Source organism: Ctenocephalides felis, unplaced genomic scaffold (assembly GCF_003426905.1).
Source record: "Ctenocephalides felis isolate EL2017-DRISC unplaced genomic scaffold, ASM342690v1 CF-g0.4_SCAFFOLD_03570, whole genome shotgun sequence".
Lineage (NCBI taxonomy): Eukaryota > Metazoa > Arthropoda > Insecta > Siphonaptera > Pulicidae > Ctenocephalides > Ctenocephalides felis.
In genome coordinates, this window is record NW_020539724.1 from 7,125,871 (window position 1) to 7,146,530 (window position 20,660).

At 29.1% G+C, this 20,660-nt stretch overlaps 1 protein-coding gene across 1 annotated transcript in view; it reads left to right on the forward strand.

Moving 5' to 3' along the window:
- Positions 1-20,660, forward strand: part of LOC113383165 (receptor-type guanylate cyclase Gyc76C-like) — a 50,243-nt gene that overhangs the window by 25,364 nt on the left and 4,219 nt on the right. Inside the window, exons 4-13 of the mRNA XM_026621412.1 lie at positions 166-386; positions 2,173-2,370; positions 12,684-12,749; positions 13,624-13,864; positions 16,217-16,363; positions 16,786-16,985; positions 17,054-17,222; positions 18,417-18,604; positions 19,968-20,258; positions 20,563-20,652. Coding sequence (XP_026477197.1) covers positions 192-386; positions 2,173-2,370; positions 12,684-12,749; positions 13,624-13,864; positions 16,217-16,363; positions 16,786-16,985; positions 17,054-17,222; positions 18,417-18,604; positions 19,968-20,258; positions 20,563-20,652 — 1,785 coding nt within the window. The 5' untranslated portion in view covers positions 166-191. The remainder of the gene's footprint in view (positions 1-165; positions 387-2,172; positions 2,371-12,683; positions 12,750-13,623; positions 13,865-16,216; positions 16,364-16,785; positions 16,986-17,053; positions 17,223-18,416; positions 18,605-19,967; positions 20,259-20,562; positions 20,653-20,660) is intronic.

Genomic DNA, 20,660 nt, shown 5'->3' on the forward strand with positions numbered 1-20,660 from the left:
TAATTATAAAAAAATATATCAAATATAGATTGGTCAACCGTTGGATCTTCTAAAAAGCCACATATTTTCAAGGTTTATCAAACAACTCTTAAGTTCTGATTTCTTGCTCAAAAATATTAATAAATATGATTCAATTATTACTAAAATTGTATTTTTTCTTTTCAGATCGGTGACATAGAGGTTTTCGGGACATGCATGTATCGACGGGGCCTTTGCTATGGCTTTTCGTTCTGACGCAGACGAGCTTAGCAATTGGCCCCACGGCTCACGCTGTGATCGGCAAGAAAAAAGTTTTAACAGTTGGATATTTGACGGCCATCAAGGGCGAACTGAAGGATCGGCAAGGTTTGGCCGTCTCTGGTGCCGTCACCATGGCCCTCAATGAGGTAATAATAGAAATAGTCAATTCCAGATTAAATATTTGGTACTGATTTTACACTATTAAGGGGTTATTTTAGTGTAGAGAAATGAATTTTTAAATTATAGTAAAAAAGACACAATTAATTTTTTTACTCTCATTTTTTTATAATTTATTTATCAATGTTACAAGAGTACAGAAAAAAAGTAAAAAAAAAGTTAATAAATTTAAATATTAGCAGTTGCTGAAGAGGGGATTGCAAAAAAAAGATTACTAATCTATATTGTTGTTGCTATGATATATACTAGGGACAAGTTAAAAAAAAAGTTTAATCACTTTTTTCGGTTTCTTGAATTTTTAAGTATAGCAAACATTGAAATTTTGTGATGAGTGTAGTATATACCAGAGAGGAGTCTATAAAGAAGATTCTCTGAAAATTTATTTTATTTCCCTATTGCACACATATTCTTAACTAGGTAAACTTTGAAAATATGAAACACAAGAAAACGTGTTCACGTGTTTTTGTGAATTTCTACACTAGAATACCCCCTTAAGTATTATAGTAACTCACAAGACATATTTTTTGTTATTTTGCTGAATTAAGATTTTTATTGAGAACTTTAACTGATGAAACTTCAATTGATTGCAATATATTGCTAAAACGTTTATTTTTAAAAAAATATTTTAAGTTAAAATTAATTATGTGTGGGGTAGGGCGGGGCACAAAGGTCCAATTTGACTTTAAGTAATTATAAAACTAACCAAAATGAATTGTCTAAACCAAATGAACTATATTACAACTTTATTACTTGTTTAGCTATGATTACAAACCATTGTACTATGTTCAATAAAATTTCCAGTGAATTTTTATCATCTGTCCCTTTTTACCTCATAGACAGGGTAAAATGCAACAGCCAGGGGGCAAATAGTTTCAATGTCTTATTTTTAATTTTGAAGTGATTTTACCAAATAATAGATACAAAATTTAACCAATTCAAAATGTAATTTGCATGGGCAAATATTTGACAAAGATAACACTGTATATAATTTTGATGTGGTACTTCGTCAGTAATATTCATCAGTAGAGTTGGTTAATTGATTTCTTGTAAAATTGTTTTTTCAACTGAATCTACATTTTTATCATTAGCAATACATGTTATAAAACAATTAAGTAACATATACTTGAAAAATATATTAAGGTCTTAAAGGTTAGGTAAACTAAACAACAGTGTTTTATAAATAATCTTTCCATCTATCGGTTTTCTTTCATTAAATCTATTTCGCGAATTATAAGTACAGTAAAAACTTAACAAATATTGACAAAACGTTCAATATGGAATTTTTTCAACAGTTCAATGCCAGTTTATACGCTTCTGTATTTACATCTAGCATATCATTAACATATGACTAACGCTAAATTTTATTTCAATAATTAACCTAGTAGCCGACATGCTTGATTGAAATTGAATTTTATATTACACTATTTATATTGATAATTAACTCATTTCTAACTCAATTCTCAGAAATTGAAATGAAACTTGTAGTTAAATTTAATAGAATTTGTATGATGCTTGACACAGTTAGAGATTATGATCGTGATTTTAAGCCAGCAATTGATATCGACTTGCAATTTTCAATTTTTACTTAGAATAAACGCATACTTGAATTTCTACCTAAATTGGCTTGAGTATATTTTGGGTTTTATAGCATTTTATATTGCAAATTATTAATGCTAAATTCGAAATAAGCAGGGGATAGAACCTCTTCTTAAACCTGACCTGATTATATTATCAATTCTATTTTTATTTTTTCAGATAAATAGTAGTCCCGATATTTTACCCAATGTAACCCTCGCCTTACGTTGGAACGATACCAGAGGCGACACAGTTCAAGCTACAAGGGCCCTTACAGAAATGCTTTGTGATGGTGTTTCGGCCCTGTTTGGACCAGAAGGACCGTGTCATGTTGAAGCCATTGTAGCTCAGGCGAGGAATATACCCATGATTTCTTATGTGAGTAGAACAAACATATAGTATACATTTATACAGGGCATTCCAGAATTTGAAGCCTTAGAAATGTTTACCCTTATCTCGATACTCCCTTGGTTTTCCCTTATCGAATATACCCATGATCTCTTATGTGAGTATAATATACATATATACATATATACAGGGTGTTCCAGAATTTAAGGTCTTAGAGATGTTATTCATGGTTACCCTTCCACAAGTGATTCCCAAAGTGGTCCACGTGGAGACCCATGGCAAATCCCAAAGGGCCCAACACACAAAAAGTTTGGCAACCTTTGTGACCCCCTAAACTACAAAATAGCTTAACAAAATCATTACTCTCATAATTTTCAAGCCGCGTGGGATTTTTTTTCTATATTTTTTTTATGGTTACGGTCAATACTGCCACCTCGTTTCAGCTTGACGTTGAGTTCCAACACTCCCTGTATATTAATTCATAGTGATGATGTTCAAAATATTGATTCCTCAATGAGTTCTAAGTAAAATCCAATTTTCGTCCTGTTTTCACCAATAATTAGATATTTTCCTCTCAGTATTGCGTAGTTGCGCTCCCGACAACAGAAATATTATTATAAAACTGTCACTCCGATTGAAACATCATTGTATGTGACGATGCCATTAGAAAAGTAGTTAAGAGTGAGTTGCTACTATTGTATTTTGTGTCGGTATGCGATTGCAAGTAAATTAAAATACGAATTTTAATGAGTCACATTACATTAGAAAATAACTCTTTGCCTGCGTTCAACACAATTGAAAAGTAAATATCTAGCTAGGAGCTAGATCGGAAACAAAAAAACGAACTATACCGAATACATACATACAAGTGTACTTCTACCATTTGTTGCAGTTTAAACTCATACATATCCAGACTTGCATATTTCTATATATGTATCCATTTAGTTTGTTTTAGTATATAATATATATGCAAATATTTTTCAAATCCCAGATCGAAAACAAAAAACGCTCTATAAATAACCTTAATGTACAATAGCATGTAATCAACCTATATGTAATGCATTCACTCTTCGCGCCTTTGAACTGATACATAAAACATTGTGTGAACTATACGAGACGAAATAATAATAAAACAATAGCGATTGAAAAACGAGATACGAATGGTAAAGTTATAAATATATGTGCAGAATTATTAATAGATGATTTGACTTGAAGAGACCGATATTTTTTAATTTTTTTTTTTAAATTATTGGCCTCCGCTTTACAGCATTTTTAGTCACCTACATTATTCATATTATTTTTCATCATATTCTATACAATTCTTACATATATATTTCTTATACATTCATCATATATACTATCTCTTCTTATATTCTAATCTTCAATTCAATTCTTTCTTTTCTTTCAATTTCTTTCTTCTTCTTCTTTCTTTCCTTTCTTCAATTCCATTCAATTCTCATTCTTCTTCTTGTTTCTCATCTTCTTCTCATCTTCTAAACTAAACTTCTTTTTTCCTTCTTACTTCTAATACAATTTTTCTTGTATCCTACAAATAAACAATTCTCAACCTACTTCAAACTTTATATTTTTAATTCTGGTATTGCTGGAGATTCGAACCGAATTCCTCCAGCGTGTGAGTCGAGAACGCTACTGAGTGAGCTATTCCCGCCACAATATTGCATATATTTATTTTTTTACAAAGCCCACAGTGTAGGGGAGAAAGAATTAAACTGGAATTTTACTTTACTCATGCAAATAATAATTGAAACTCTATAATAGTTGAATTAAAGCTGGAAGACATATGTACTATAAGTGATCTTTAAAGACTTTTACTTAAGATTAGTATATACTTGAAAAATATGTGAGGTCATGACGAAAACCTAGTTAAAAGTTAAAAGACAGTTGCTAAGGACTTTCAGCACAAAAAATAAAATTGTTACAAAGTTTCTGCAATAATAAAATCTTGCCAATAAAACGACGTGTAACGAGAGATTAGGGTTTAAATTCATTCAGGACCACATTGTGATCAAACCCATATTCAGGACATGTTTTGTATCATCTAAAATCCTGTTTTTTTCAACATTTTTGTTAAAGTTTCTCTACTAAATTGGAGTTATCGCTAAGGTGAGGCACCAAATAAACTATCCATATTCCAGACAAAAATTTTCTCCTTAAAATTTATTACTTATTCTTTACCAGCGTTTGTTTCTATTTCCCATAGAGTAATAACCTTCTAAGAGCGTCGAGCACTTCAACTCAATTGCACAATATTGATTTAAATGTGCGTCGTGTTATTTGATGTCAAATTGATTTAATATCTATTGTTTAATTCGATTTGAATTGTCGTTCAATACTTTGAATTGCTTTGTGATATGCGATCAAAACATTTATATTGAGCTTAATGCAGATAATAGGTTGATCGGTTAACCTCACTTAGACTGCGTTGAACCCTTTTCGATTCTTAGTGAGAGAGCTGGTAGAAATATTTTTATAGAAAAATAATAGTACTTAAATATATTGCCAGGAGGTATAAACTTGATACATAAAGTTTTATGAATCAAAAATACATAGACTTACAAAGAGAACTTCAGGTTTACATCTATAGAATTTTGCTGTAACTTAACATGATGATAGAATTGATTATATAAAGTGAAAAAATAGGCTGATAGTATTGATTTATTGACATTGATAGTATTTTGTGTCGACTGTTAGTCCTGTAGTTAAGGCGACACACTCCCTATACTAATTAATTTTACATCATTATTCTAGTTTTACTTTATTTCAATTTAATTTAAAGGCCAACACCGAAAAATAATTTTGATATATAAATACTAATAAAAATACTATATACTTACTTAGGAGCGTCTAGCCACGTGAGGCCTAAAGGGGGGGGGGGAGTAGACGTCTTGGCAAAAAATAATGAAACATCAGTCTCTTAAGATATCACGTGTACTGACTTTTTGACCGAATTTTAAAAAAAAATCCAAAATTTTTTAAAAAATTCCCAAAAAATTTACGATTTTCTAGTTGCTGAAAAATGCACGTGATTTTTGGTGTAAGAGTGGAGATAATTCCACCACGTATGAGCAAGAGGGAGAGGGTCCAAAAAGTAAAGTTAATAATTTTTTTTTTTATCTTATCAATTTGACCCTAGCCTTCATATTATTACTACCATGGGAGACTAGAAACTCAATTGTTTAACTCAATCCATTCGATTGCATTACTACGTTGATTCAATCATGACACTTACGCAACGTGCGAAACACATTGATATATTATAAGCATATTTATCAGGGCTGAACAAAGCCAGGAAAAGAATAATTTTACATGATAAAATCATTGGTAATCATCATAGTTGATTAATTTATCTTTATAATAAAAGAACTGTGAAAAAACTATACCTATGGTGCTTATAAGTAAAATATAACACACTTGTAAAAATAACATTAGTTTGACTTCACGCATTTTTATTTATAGAGGGTGTCCATTAATCACGTGATCAATTTTTAAAGATTTTTGGACCTGTCTTTGCGTATCAAGTCTCTCCCTCGATTAACTCAGGTTGTTAAGTTATAATTTAACGTTTGTAGCTGTGGACTCTATTAAACACTTATTTGTTGGTATAATTTTTGTGTTTGTTGAAGTTCTTATTACACTAATGATTTGCCACTAAGTTCTGATTGAAGAAGATATATTTATTGATTATTCATTACATATGTAGTTACGCGGACTTTAGTTTTAGAAGTGTGTAAAATAAGTCCGATTCAAATCCGCTACACCTTCTACAGGGTAGCAACTATTCGGTGTAAAAGCTCAATGCCATGAAGATTGCCGCCTTCATGGCCAATATAATAAAATTAAAATACGTCTGAATAGGACCTTTCCTCACGTTTTGGACCCGTGATGGTACTTAATTAATTATCCGCTCATCTAACCAATATCACGTGTATTTTTATTTAAAATTCAAATCTTTGCAGTTTTTACGTATCGTATGTGACTTATAACCGTAAAATCTGTAACCAAAAAATATGCTCACTAGTCTTGGAAAATACCAAAGACAAATCTGAAAATTATAAAAACGATTTCCATATTATCTTTTAATTATTCCTTCTAATTAAATTAATCATTCAATAAACTGTTATTACAGACACTTTATAAATGAATTAATTAATCATTACCTCAGTTATTTTTTGCTCCAAACGCGTGCTTTGCATTTATATCTGCCCAGCATTCCAGATAAAACAAATAGTAGCGAACGATATTAAAAATTCTAAATATAACCTGCAAAGCGGTCTTGCAACGTTGGTCGTCAATTATCAAGTAGTTGTAAATGAGATTTTTTTTCAATTTTATTGTTTTATGTAATCACCTTGTTTGATTATAGAAGTTACCAGTTTTTGTATCATTTGTACGAGGATAGACGTAAACGCCCACGTTTGTGAGTAATAAATAGAAAAATATTGATGAAATGGATGTAGTTTTTGTGGAATAGTAATCTGACTAGGTGTAAGTGGTATTTTGCCTTGAGGCTAGTTGCATGAACTTCCCGATAAATATAAGTAACTGCGTTAACAAACTTCTTCGTTAATTTTCACAAGGCAATTTTATGATACTTAAAGTGGATTTTAATGTATACTTTACCCTTTATTTTTTATTGCATTCTAGGATCTCAATTTAAACTAGCTGTAAGTGGAATTCTGTCTTGAGGCATTTATGGCATCGTGCCTTAAGGCAAATTGCTGGAACTTCCCGTACCGAAATGTTCGAGGAATACTGAATGTTTTCAAATAGATTATTATAAATATTGTAACATTGTCTAATATTTATGAGAATTATATAAACTGAATTGCAGAGTTGAAAATATTTGTAAAGTATATTAGAACTATAGCCAGAATTAAAAATAAAATCTGAAATATTTTTGATAAAACTAAAAAAAAAAAAAAAAAAAAAAAAAAATTGAACAAAATTTTTTTTCCAAAATCAATTATTTTGTTAAGACAAGCAGAAAGTTCTTTGAATCATTTAAATCGGACGCTTAGTTCTCTCAAAAACTGCCATTTTTTACATATTTAGCTCCATATCTTCGAAATGGCTGGGCCTGCCTTTGCCAAAAACTAATAAGCACTTCTCCCAATCATTACTAATTGAATGCTTTTTAGATCATTCAAATCAGATACTCCGTTCTCTCAAAAATTCGATTTCTATTTTCTGCACTCTTTGCTCCGTATCTCCGAAACGGCTGGACCTGCCTTTGCCAAAAACTAATCAGCTCTTTTCCCTATCAATAGGAATCGAATGTTTTTTGAACCATTCAAATCGGTTGATCCGTGCGCCCTAAAACGTGACTGGAAATTTGTATCCATACATACATACACACACACACACACACACACACACACACACACACACACACACACATCCATTTTTTCTGAGGTATGCCAAAACGTTCAAAAACCTTCAAAACGTCGAGAAATGTTAAAATTTTCAATTCCGATTTTCGGCCCATTACAATAACTTACCCTACGGGAAGTTAAAATATTCTCCTCGGGGGATACCACCGTAAAGTATACAAAACTGTGTTTGGAAGTGGCAAAAACGCTGCTACTCGTAAAATTAGCAATTTGAAGTAGTTTCAAAATAAACTTTGGCCCCGAACTGTTTACGATTCTAAAAATAAATTTCGATAAAACGATCCATCCAGCGCTTGATAGTTGTCGGTACGTACACCTCTCATATGTTTATAATCGAAATTTTTTATTACTTCTCATTAATTATAGCAGTAGATATTTTATGAATCATAAATATTGGCTTAATTTTCGACATGACGGACAGCAGAAAGTTTAAATAAAATATTGGTTTTAAAATACATCAAGGAAAAGATTTTACAATATTTCCAGTATTTGGCAATTTTATGGATATTTTAATCGTTAACCTCATTTATTCCACAAGTCCCAGATTGTAATAAATTAATTAAAAGTACTTGGGGTGAATAGAACTATTCACAAATGATAAATAATTGCATTTAATATCTGATTAAGCATCATGACATTATTTGATTTAGGGTCAAATAAGCCAAAAATAGATTTTCAAGAACACATGAGGTCAAACTGTTGCATAAAGCGTGCTGTTTGAAATATTAATTAGACAAATACCTAATATATTAATTCATCTGAATTATTCACTATCTTGGACTTCCCGAAGGTGAAGTTTGTTTTGGCCAGAAAATCCCATTTACTTGTTTCATGTTTTCGATGTTTCAAGTCATGCTGAATTATTTAACACCATAATTGGAAAAATTATGCAAATATGTACCTATGTATCATCTTGAAAGAAAGCCAACATTTTTCCCGACGTTTTCTGAGAAACGGCTGCACCGATCTGAAAAATTCTCAAGACATTATGACATTATTTGATTTTATTCAATACTATTTATTATTATAGAATATAAATACAATTTGTGTAATTGTCTGTTCTTGTTGGCCGCCGAAGGTAGAAGAGGACTTTTGTCGTTGGTCTTTCCTCTTACGTTTAACAACAAATACATAGCATTTTGACCGATTCTACTAGCAATTTATATGAAGAAAAGACTATAACAAAGTGTTGCCATAGCAACGCTATGTTATGATTTATTTTAACGGAGAATTAGCCCCTTAGATGTAATATATGCGTAAATATATTCATTCACAGATGCATATGAAAATTCATATATAAAACATAAGGCATTATATAAAAAGTGTTTTTTCTACTAAGCTCGTTAAATTTAGTAGACTGACCCCTAACCAATCTTCTTAATTTCCACATCCCCCATTAATCATTCAATTAATTACATTTTATTGGCATAAAATTTGATATATGAATTTGTACAGCACGCCTATAAATTCTTATGATAGCAATCGCGAAGGCCGTTCATCAAAACAGTACATTTTTAATCTTCATTTTTTACGGCGGCCTCTGGGCTGCCGACGAAATTTTCAAAATAACTTACAAAACCTAACTCGCGTATAAATACCACACATTCGACTGTTTATATCATTATATAGTTCTATTTATAGAGAACAAGTTTCATATATGATACTACTCTCTTGATGTGTATAAGTCGGCCAGGGATAGCAAATTCGAGGGCCGGGGGGAAAAAAATTTAATAGCTCATCAATTTTAAAAAATCTTACTGCTAAGGATTCAGGTGAAATTATCCGTAACGTCAACGGTGTGAATGATAAAGATTTCCGATTTTTAAATTATTATTTGTTATTATATTTAAATTAAAATTTTAACATTTTGCTAAAAATCCTATAGTGCAGATATCATTTTTGAATCACAACTTTTTCCAAATTTAAAAATGTGTATAATAAATAATAGGAACTGTAAGGGAGTATCGTTATTTTTGATTAATTAAAATCAAGCACATTCTATTAATTGTATTCCCATTATTATTCTAATTATATCTAATGATTATTCTAATTATATTCTCTTTCTTATAAAAATTAATTTAAATCTTTTTATTGGGTTTATTTGGATTTTGAAAAAATTGATTTAATTTTATTTTTCTTTGTTATTATATGATTAAAACTAAATCTACGATAAATTAAAAGAGAATAAATATATTCTCTATTTTCTTTATATATAAAATTTAGGTTCATTCAAAATGAATTTAAAAAATATGAAAATTTAGAGTTTTTAGATTGTATATTTGATTTTGATACACTTCAATTTACTCCATACAGATTAATTAATTAAATCCAGAGAAATAATATGATAGGTCTATTTTATATTTTCTATTTTTAAATTAATAATGAATTTTTAAAATAAATTGAGTATTTCATTACACCCAAAAAATAATATCTGCTGCTCTCTATTTTCAATTTTTAAGTAGTTTTTCGAAATGTATTAACAGAATGGGTTTAATTAGATTTTTAAGCTTTGATTAGATTTTAGATCGCTTATGTAATTTCATAATTAAAAATAAATGTGAGTATATGAGTAAATAATTGGACCCAAAGAAATAAAATCTGCAGATTTATATGAATTCTATTTTCTATTTCTAAGTAGTTTTTCTAGAAATAAAATATTTGTTTATTTAAAATGAATATACAAAATGTAAACCCATTTTAAATATTTTAGAAAGTAGATTTGATTTTGCTCAAGATGAATCTTAAATTTTTGAGAAAGAAGTTTTGATTTTTGATTAAATGTAGAGTAAGCAATTTCATTTCAATAATTAATATCATGGTTTATTTTCTTTTTCTAAGTGTTTATATGAATAAAATATTTGTTTATTATTTTTTTATTGTAGGTTGGGATTTATAGTATTTTTTTAGAAATTGGCCATCAATGAAATTCACGCGTTTGTTCATAGCAATGTACTTGCCCTTCGAAAAGTTATACATATTCATAACTGTTCCTAAACTGTGGGTCGCTACTTGATACTAATGTCACAATTTTTATAAATAAATTCATAACAAATAAAATTTCTTATGATACAGAGCTTAGAATAAATAAGACATGAGTTTTATGTAAAATAGGAAAATCTAATTATATAAAAATTCATTCATTACTGAATGGAAAATATATAGTCCATTAAAAACTGCAATTAAATAATATTTCTACAATTATATTTATTCGTTTAATTTTAATTTACAACCTTTGCAAGCTTGTTTACTTTGTATATTTGAATTCTAATTATATTGTTTCAGTATATATTATAAACTTTGCATTCAAGTTTTCCTAACAAGGAAATAATTTTACATTATTTTATTTACTCTATCTTATGAATTTGCATTTTTGCCAGAAAAAGTTTTATGTGAGAGAACTTTATATAAAAGTATATGGTACAATTGTTAAATGTAAATTTATTTCTCAATAAATTTTTATCTTCCAAAACAAAGGCATGATTAGAATTCTAGAAACTCGTTTTATGGTTTTTTAAATCTCCAAATCAAATTAATAACTGTACTTGTATATCAAAAATTTTATTACACGGTCATTTAAATAAAAAATATTCAGCTAATAAATATGTTAAATTTTTTTGACAGTTTTATAACTAATAATTATAAATAATTATTCAAATTTCGTATTTAGGATCGCTGATTACTCAGCAAATCATAAAATTCTGAATCGATTACAACATTTGCCATAAAAACGATAAATGTCTGCAAACATTTTATTGCTATTAAATTCTTTGAGAGTTTCTGCAACAAAATATGTCGTTATCGTGAAACTAATAAAATCATAAATGGCTCACGGTTGATAATATTACAATTTGTAGAACATGTGAGAAATAATAAAATATTTATTTTGCACATATATTTTCTATAAAGCTAGTTTTATGCTGAGTAGTATTTAATTTACGATTTGTTTTTAATAATATACTTTGTGTATGTAGGTAAATGGTGGTTTAGAAATTTTGATCTTCATGATATACATTAATATACCAGGAAACATCTTAAGCTAATGCACTTGTATGATAACAATTTAGTACTATCATAATTTAGTGAACAAAATGTACATATCACTACATATATAAATATTTTAAATTATTAAGTCTAAACTAGCTATTTTTTACTAAATAGTATTTAATTTACTATTTTCTATTAAGAAAACTCGTTAGCTAATACACATGAGGGTAGTTCTGAAAAACTTCATTGCAGCTTTTAGCAGTATTCTTTTTTTAAAAAAAAAATATTACCTATACAAATAGATTTTCAAAGAATTGAGAAAATTTTTAATATTCAGATTTAAGTTCACCTAGGGTCCACCAAATAACTTTATTTTTTTTAAAATGTACTGAATATTTTCTCAAACTTCTTTTTTATTTGAAAGTACAATTCTTTCGGTTAATAATGGAAAATAATTTTATTCAAATGGCCGCCTAATTTTAAAATGGCTGCCAAAAATTCTTAATGGCTGCCAATCACTTTTGAACAAAATGTGTAACTATATAATTACATGCTGATATAAATTAAGTTGGTATAAGTATTTATTATAATTATCAAAACTATTTAAAAAAAGTTAGTTTTATCTAAATTTCTTCCATTTGGAAACTGCATAACGTTTGGTATCTAATTTAACATTTACCAAGTACGTTGATAATATGCGATTTAAAAGCACTTTACACAAAGATAACAAGTTAAAAATAGCATATATTATTACTATCATGAATAAACTATCGCGGCAACATTTAACAAACCCTATAACTATCTCATAACATTTTTTTTACAAAAACAAAAAAAAGTATCTACACATACAATCAACCACGTGGCGTGACTCTATTTATAGAAATGCGTGCAGTATATTTTCAACTTAAGTGAATGTATTATATATGTCTTGTTGTTATTTTTTTTCAGAAATGCTCCGATTATAAAGCGTCTTTAGTACCTACCTTTGCAAGGACAGAGCCACCTGACACACAGGTAATCTTATATTAATGACTAAGCTGTTTGTTTATTTTTAGTCTGTAATTACTGGTTTTAAAGTGCTTTGATAATGCAATATTATCGGCATTTGTGTCAATCGGATGATTGTTCTTTTATTCGTTTATTAGAGTATAAAAATTTATTTGGTTTTATTCAACTTTAATGGAACTGGTAGCAGAATTAACTAACTTGTTCAATTAACTCATTTTAATCAGAACACTTTATAAGTTGATAATTGCAAATCAAAAGTGTAACACTTATATTTTCAATTCAATTTTGCATATATTTATTATATATGTATGTAAAAAATAATGTATATGATCAAAATTCTTTGTATATCTTCACGTTTCAGTATTTTCTGAACAGTTTGGCATAAGGATGCTACAACGTCTATTGTCACTATTAATTCATTTTGTTAATTCGACTTTATTACCGAAATATGTGTATTAAATTCTTTAGGGCAGTACATCAAGTACAAATAAAAATATTTTATAATCTTTATTTTTTACTTTAGTTATTTTTGTAACTTAAAGTGTATGTAGAGACAATAAACGAGTAATTAGAGATAAGGTGTGTTAATAGAATTAGTAAATATTAATAAAAATTTTACTGATATACTCCTCTGGAGAATTGTATACGTTTATATACAATAATATAGAGTTTAATCTTTTATATCATGTTTCATTTTGACTCATGTGTATTTTCAATACTGATTGTTTATCAAGTATTACGTGTCCAAAGTTATTTTTGTTGTTTGCACGTGCAACAATATTATTGAGCTTACTTTTATTTATGAATTATTATTTGTATATAACGATGCCAATTATTACAATCTTACAATTTTTGTCAAAGAACTCATATTTCTTACCAGGTGACGAAATCCGTGATTTCCTTACTCCGATACTATAACTGGCATAAATTCTCTGTGATCCACGAACATCCTTGGGAAAATGTTGCTCAATCTTTGGAAGAGCAAGCCAAAACTTCCAATCTGACCATTAATCATATGATAGCCGTCCAGGATCCTCATATTTGCTGTGAAAAAAATTTGCCTTGCTGCCAGAGCGGTTATTGGTATCAAGTCATACAGGATACCAAGGACAGAACTCGCAGTAAGTTAATAATAATAATAATAATAATTTTTAAAGAATTTGTACAATGTTAAAGGAAATTTGTACAAGTTAAGTGTTTTAACTTCCCGAAGGAGAAGTTTATAGGTTTCGCCAGAAAATCCAGGGAAAAAAAATTGGCAAAATTAACTTTATTTTCTCAGTTAGTAAACCTTTTTAAATGTTTAGGAAAGTTAAATTTATTTTATTTACGTTGCACTGCATGCTCAAATCAATTTTAATATTAATCTCGATAAATTAATTTTAACATTGATTGATTGATAAGATGTATAAATTATAATAATCCTATGTTTTGAATTAATTAGAAATTTAGTAGGTAATCGAGTCAAACGACGCGGAACGATTTAATTAATAATATTCATGAAATATGATGTATAATAGTATCAACCATCGTGCTAATTAGAAATTCTATTTGTAACATTTATGCTAGTCTGCATTTTTGTTTTCCATAAAGTAATATTAGTTATTTTGTTAAAAATATTGAGCAAATTTGCATAAATTCTATGCGTCGAGTTATTTATAGACTTTTTGTTCTATTATCAATACCTCAGACAATTGTTATCGTTATTTACCTGTAGCAAATTCTATAGAATGTTTTGTTCAATTTTGTTTGAATGTAAATATTAATAAAATAAATATATTTGCTTCTAAAAATAATTAAACTCAAAGAGTTATTTACATGGTTTGTTGATTCAGTGTGCCTTTGTTTTATACCATGATTCCGCACCTGTAATTTTTACTTTTGCCTTTTTATCAAACGAGATAATATTAAGCTTCCAGCGTTATTATAGATGATTTTATTACAAGTTTGTAGATTTTCAAAATGTGTAATCTTCGAAATTTATGGTCCAGGATTAAGATAATAGTTATAAGCCTTGCATGGTCGGATTAATAATAAATTCCACATTTATGAGGCTTGCGTAATGTTGGATCATCATGGTTCGACGTTTTAATAAATTTATAAGATAAAGCTGGGAATATTAAATAACTCTTTATGTTGATGGCAATTTAACTGTGATATAATATATTCATCACACGTCCATATTTTACCTCCGTTTTTATTGGACTAGAAGAGAGATTGTGTAAATTAGAGCTTTTTATGAGGTTTCCTATTTTGTGAGATTGATTTTTTTCTTGTGACTGATTTCTTATACTTCAAAGTATACTATCATGGAACTTACAGAAGTTTGTTTTTGCTAGATTTGTTCATTTTATCTTCTCTCGACGGTTCAAGTATCTAATTTGTAAAAAGTATGCATTTTTGTATGACCGTAGGTGAGCCAAATAATGACCTTTCGTCAATGTTTTCTCTAAAACAACTGCCATGATTTTAAACATTTTAAAACCATTCTAAATAGGTTCAGCTATTTCTTTATAATTTGCAGGAAAGTGCAAAATTTTTCCTCCACTTTTTTGCAAAAAAACCTAAACCGATTCTAAGAATTTTAACCTTTCGAAAGATATTAGTTAGGAATCATTCTGATTAGTTTCTGGTAAAGATTTGTCTAGCCGTTTCTTCGTAATTAATTGTTTTGGTTTATATTTGAGTTAGAGATCATGATTTAAACGAACATCCTAAAATCCTACGAAAAATGATTATTAAAAATTACTACAGTTTGGAAAAATGGGTCATGTTAAAATTTCTTGCTAAATCTCAATTCTTGTAGATATAGTCAATCAGTTACATATATAGGGAAGACCATGCAACTTGCCTCAAGGAATATTTCCACTTGCATCAAACTTTTATCCATAATTTCTTGCTAAATCTCAATTCTTGCAGATATAGTCAATTAGTTACATATATAGGGAAAACCATGCAACTTGCCTTAAGGAATATTTCCACTTGCACCAACTTTTCTAGGGAAGACCATGAAACTTGCCTTATGGAATATTTACACTTGCACCAACTTTTGTTTCTTCATAATTTCTGGTTTATTATATTGCACCATATTTTGGGTATTCAGATTAAGTTTCTCTATTGAGGTTATTCTCCACAACTTTGTCTAAAGAGTTGCTAAAATTTTAATAAAAAAAGTGAAATAAATAATAAGAGTCTTGAGTCTTATTTCTTGAGATTCTTTTGGTACATCACTTGCTATACATTTGGTTTTCGCAAATTTATTTGTTGTTTTAAACATTATTATTTGCTAATATTAATAATTAATTTGCTAACTACTGAGTTGCCTTCTAATTTCCACCTGTTAAATTAACAAATAACTTTCTGAATCTTTATATAATAATAGGCAGATTGTGATTCAAATATAAATAAAATATATGTTTTTTTCTCGGATGTTGGGATATTTTTTAAATTTTAATTCATCATACTAATTTCAGTTTATGTGTTTCTCGGCACCTCGAAGGCTTTGGTAGATATGATGAACACAATGGAGTCTGCACAATTGTTCGAAAATGGAGAATACATGGTTATTTTCGTCGATATGATGACCTATAGTCCTCGAGAGGCTAAAAACTATTTATGGAGTGAGTACACACATTATTGTTATTCAAATCATGATGGTAAAATACTCATTTGATATACATAAATAAGCCTCATCATTAGCTAAATGTAAGGTGACCATATTTTTCTAAGTCAAAACCGGGACGGCAATATTTAGTTATGCTAATCCGGGGGTATATAATAACAGTTTTTTTATATAAATATTTTTTGTTTATAATAATTGCGGACTTTTAGGAAGAACTTATTATTCGATTATATATCATATTTTTTGTTTGTTTTCATAATTTTTGTTAATTCATCTGTTAAAACCGGGACAAAAGATTTAAATCCGGTACAAATCATGCTTTTAAAATAACCCGGGACACAAGGTGGAAATCCGGGACTGTTCCGGCTAATGCGGGAAGTTGGTCACCTTAGCTAAATGTAATTGTTTTGTTTTTTATAGGTTCAGAACAATTATTAAAGAAAGCATCCTGTTACGAGGAACAGGGTTTTCAGAAACGTGCCAAAAGTTTACTAGTCGTCGTTTCAACGCCTCCAACTAAAAACTACGAAAGTTTCACTGAAAAAGTGCGAGAGTTCAATGCCAAGGATCCATTTAATTTTTCAACGCCGACGCTGTTTGAACAGAAAAATTATATACAGGTGGATAGTTAACAAACCAATATATCTGATCTCATGTGGTTTCTGCAAAATGTCTATTTCTCTTACAGTTTGTGTCGATATACGCCGCTTATTTGTACGATTCGGTGAAATTGTACGCGAGAGCGCTGAATGATCTGTTAAGCAGACATCCTGTGGTCACGGATGAAATAATCGATGAAGTTGCCAGTAACGGTACCGAGATTATTAAGACAATAGTCAACTATGGTACTTATATAAGTGAGTAATATAATCTTTTTTATTTTATTTAAAAAAATTAGTTTGTTATTTTAAAGAAATTCATACGAATTATTAATATAATATTAATAAAAGGTAGTTCCTCGTTGGGGTCAAATGGCAAAAAAAAAATTAAAAAAATGACAATTTTTCCTGTCTAGTAATTCTTCTGCATGATGCTTAAAATCTCATAATTTCTGTCGTTTTCTGTCCCTTTTTACCTTAAGTGACTAATAAGTTTGACTTAAATGATCTATTAAGGTTTTTTTGCAGAAAATAGCAGTAATTTGCAAACTATTCTCAGATATTCAGTTGCAAAAATGTTACCAATTGCAGATTACCCAAAGGATATGGGGAGTAAATATGTTTTCAAATTACTGCTGAATTATACAAAAAAAACTGATAGATCATTGAAGGTGTAAAGGGCCAGAAACGACAGAAATTAAAAGATTTTAAATGTATATGAGTTGGTAGATCAAACATGTTGTCATTTTTGTTATTTTTCTCATTTTTTGTAGTTTGACCCCCAATTTGACTTTAGATTTGTCTTCAGCGGTAAAAACCACATTGGGAAACATATGTCGCACACCCAATTCAGACAACTTTTTTTGTGGAGCAGTGTTATTTATTATATTTGTTAGTTTAGAAGGAAACTGAACAGAATAACATAGGGATCATATTAGTAAGATTTATTAGGAATTTGAAGACTATATTTGAAAAATATCTAACAGAACTTAATGGCAATTTGGATAAAAATATTATAGTATACAAATTTTAAAAATAGTTTATTTTTGAAATACTTACACTATTTCTAAGTTTAGTTAATTGACCTTGCTTGTATAGTGTTTCATTTTATATCCTAAATCATTGTTATTTTTTACTTCATGTTATTTTTTCACATACATTATATTTATTTCCATATCATTCTATTATGCACTTTGTTAAATTTTTTACCAACTTCATTTTTGAGCAATTTTTCAGGATATTTTTGCTTGGTAGCATATTCATTAGATTAGATCTATATTTTCAAGTAAAAACGGTTATGAATATACTTGTTTATCTATGACTATTACTTGATATAAACCAAGGTTTTTAACCTCATACACCACGTACTAATACCATAAGTTAAAAAAAGATAAAAAAAATATGTCCAGTCTTATTAAGATATATATTTATTTGATTGATTCTTCTTCCCAGGTGTGACTGGAGCGACGATAAGACTGGACAAAAATGGTGATTCGGAGGGCAATTTCTCTGTCCTGGCATTGAAGCCCTTCAACCTGACCCTGAGGGACGGCGGGACCAACTTTACCTGTGATCACTCAATGATTCCTGTTGGATATTTCCTGTCGACGCACACCGGCGGCGCCAGCGATTCATATCCGGTGCGTGGGAAACACCGGTAACATTCGGTCGTTTATTTTTTTCTTTTCTATTTGGTATTAAAAAAAGAATTAGTAACATTTATCAAAATCTAGTAACAATAATTAATAGATTAATTTCGTAGCAATAATGAAAGATATTATAATTGTGACGAACATAATTTTATTTTTTCAGACGCAAATTCAGCGTATTGGCGGCTTCTTAAATGTGATTTATATGTTATAAAAATCTTTTTGGACGTAAAACATATAAGTCATATTTAAGCAGCCGCCAAAATATAAAAATAAAATTATGTTTGCGTACAAAATTTTTATTAATATTATATTTAATAACTGGTCCGCCAAATAACCTTTTTTGGTATATCTATAAAAAAACACTGAATATTGTCTCAAACTCATTTTTTGAAAGTACAATCCTTACGGTTTGTTTTTTGTTTGAAAATAACCCTCTTTAGGCCTTTTGGTGTGAAATGGCAATGGGATCTCTTTTTGTTCTTTCCTGAATCGAGTTTATTTTAACTCACCCTCTTATAATAGTATATTATATTTTATGGCTATATAACCATGGTCTATATTCTATAATTGGAATATATAGATGAATGTTTATATTTACTTTATACATTCTGGCTAGGTTCCAAACCTTTGTTTAGTGCACAAAAATCTGTCCAAAATACTTACAATTAAATAAGTATATAATATATATTATATATTTAAAATTCATGCTGCAAATTATATGCTTTTAGTTAGTAAGTACTGATATATAATATTTTTTGTTATTAGTAAATTAAAATTATAATTCGAATCTTAATTAAATGCATGGCTTTTCTATGAAAATAACCAATGATTATGATGGTATTATTTTGTTAAGTTTATTGACATTTAAATAATTTAATAATAATTTTTCAATAATGATAATCCTCACATTCAATTTTCAATGAAGTAAAAAATTATGGTCGATGATAATATGAATATATCATCAATTTATTTGAACTATAGACTTTTCTACAAAAATCTGGAACACAGATGGAAATATGGAACTTTCCAGCTCATCCAGGACATTTGACCAAATTATTGCAATAATTTTCATTTTATTCCATACTTTTTTGTTTGAAAATATTTTATTAGCTTTTCTACGTATCTTTTTTACTTTACCTTACGGACGTAACTTCTTTGGTCTATTTATGAGTAAAAAAGATCAATCCTTTCATAGTGTCTTTTGAATGTCGTTTGATATTTTCCTAGTTTTACTATTATATGACGTCTATACCCTTGGATATTTAATCCGATTAATTTAAAATCCTCCCACACTTATTACGTTATCAAATCAATACCAAACTCATCGTGAACTTTATATTTATAAATTCAGGCTTATCAAATCAACCGACGTCTTCTGGTGGACTGGCCGAATGGTGTCCGACCTGAGGATGAACCTTCTTGCGGTTTCCTGAACGAGCAGTGTCCAAAAGACGATTCTCATGTGAATAGTTTAGTTGCTGCAGGAGCCCTGGCGGTTACTTTATTCTGCACCAGTGTTATTATAATGAGTATTTATCGAAAATGGAAGATTGAACAAGAAATTGAAGGTCTGCTGTGGATGATAGATATACATGAGATACATGGATATTTTGGGAATGATATTGTGTCGTCACCCAGTAAGGTTAGTGGAAGTTGTATATTTGCATCTACAAGAGTTATATTCTGAGTCACCAAAAGACTTAATCGTTCAGCAATGGTATGCTTATTCCAACGTGCAGAATTTAGCTACTGGTTCTATTCAGTTATTTGAAATCTTTTAGAGTTTTCTTCAAATTCATTGGACTCTATAGTTGCTTCAAGATTTTTACTGAATTTCAATTTAACAACTGTTTTAACCCATCCACTTGTTTTTTTTTATAGTGTTATCAATATGTGTATAAAATTTCTCCAATAAATCTTTATTACCAATGTTTCTTTTTTTCCAGTTATCTCTAGCAAGTGCGGCATCGTTCGGTTCACGTTGCAGCAATCAATTATTTACTGCAACTGCAAAATTCAGAGGTGTAGTTGTACGAGTCAAAGA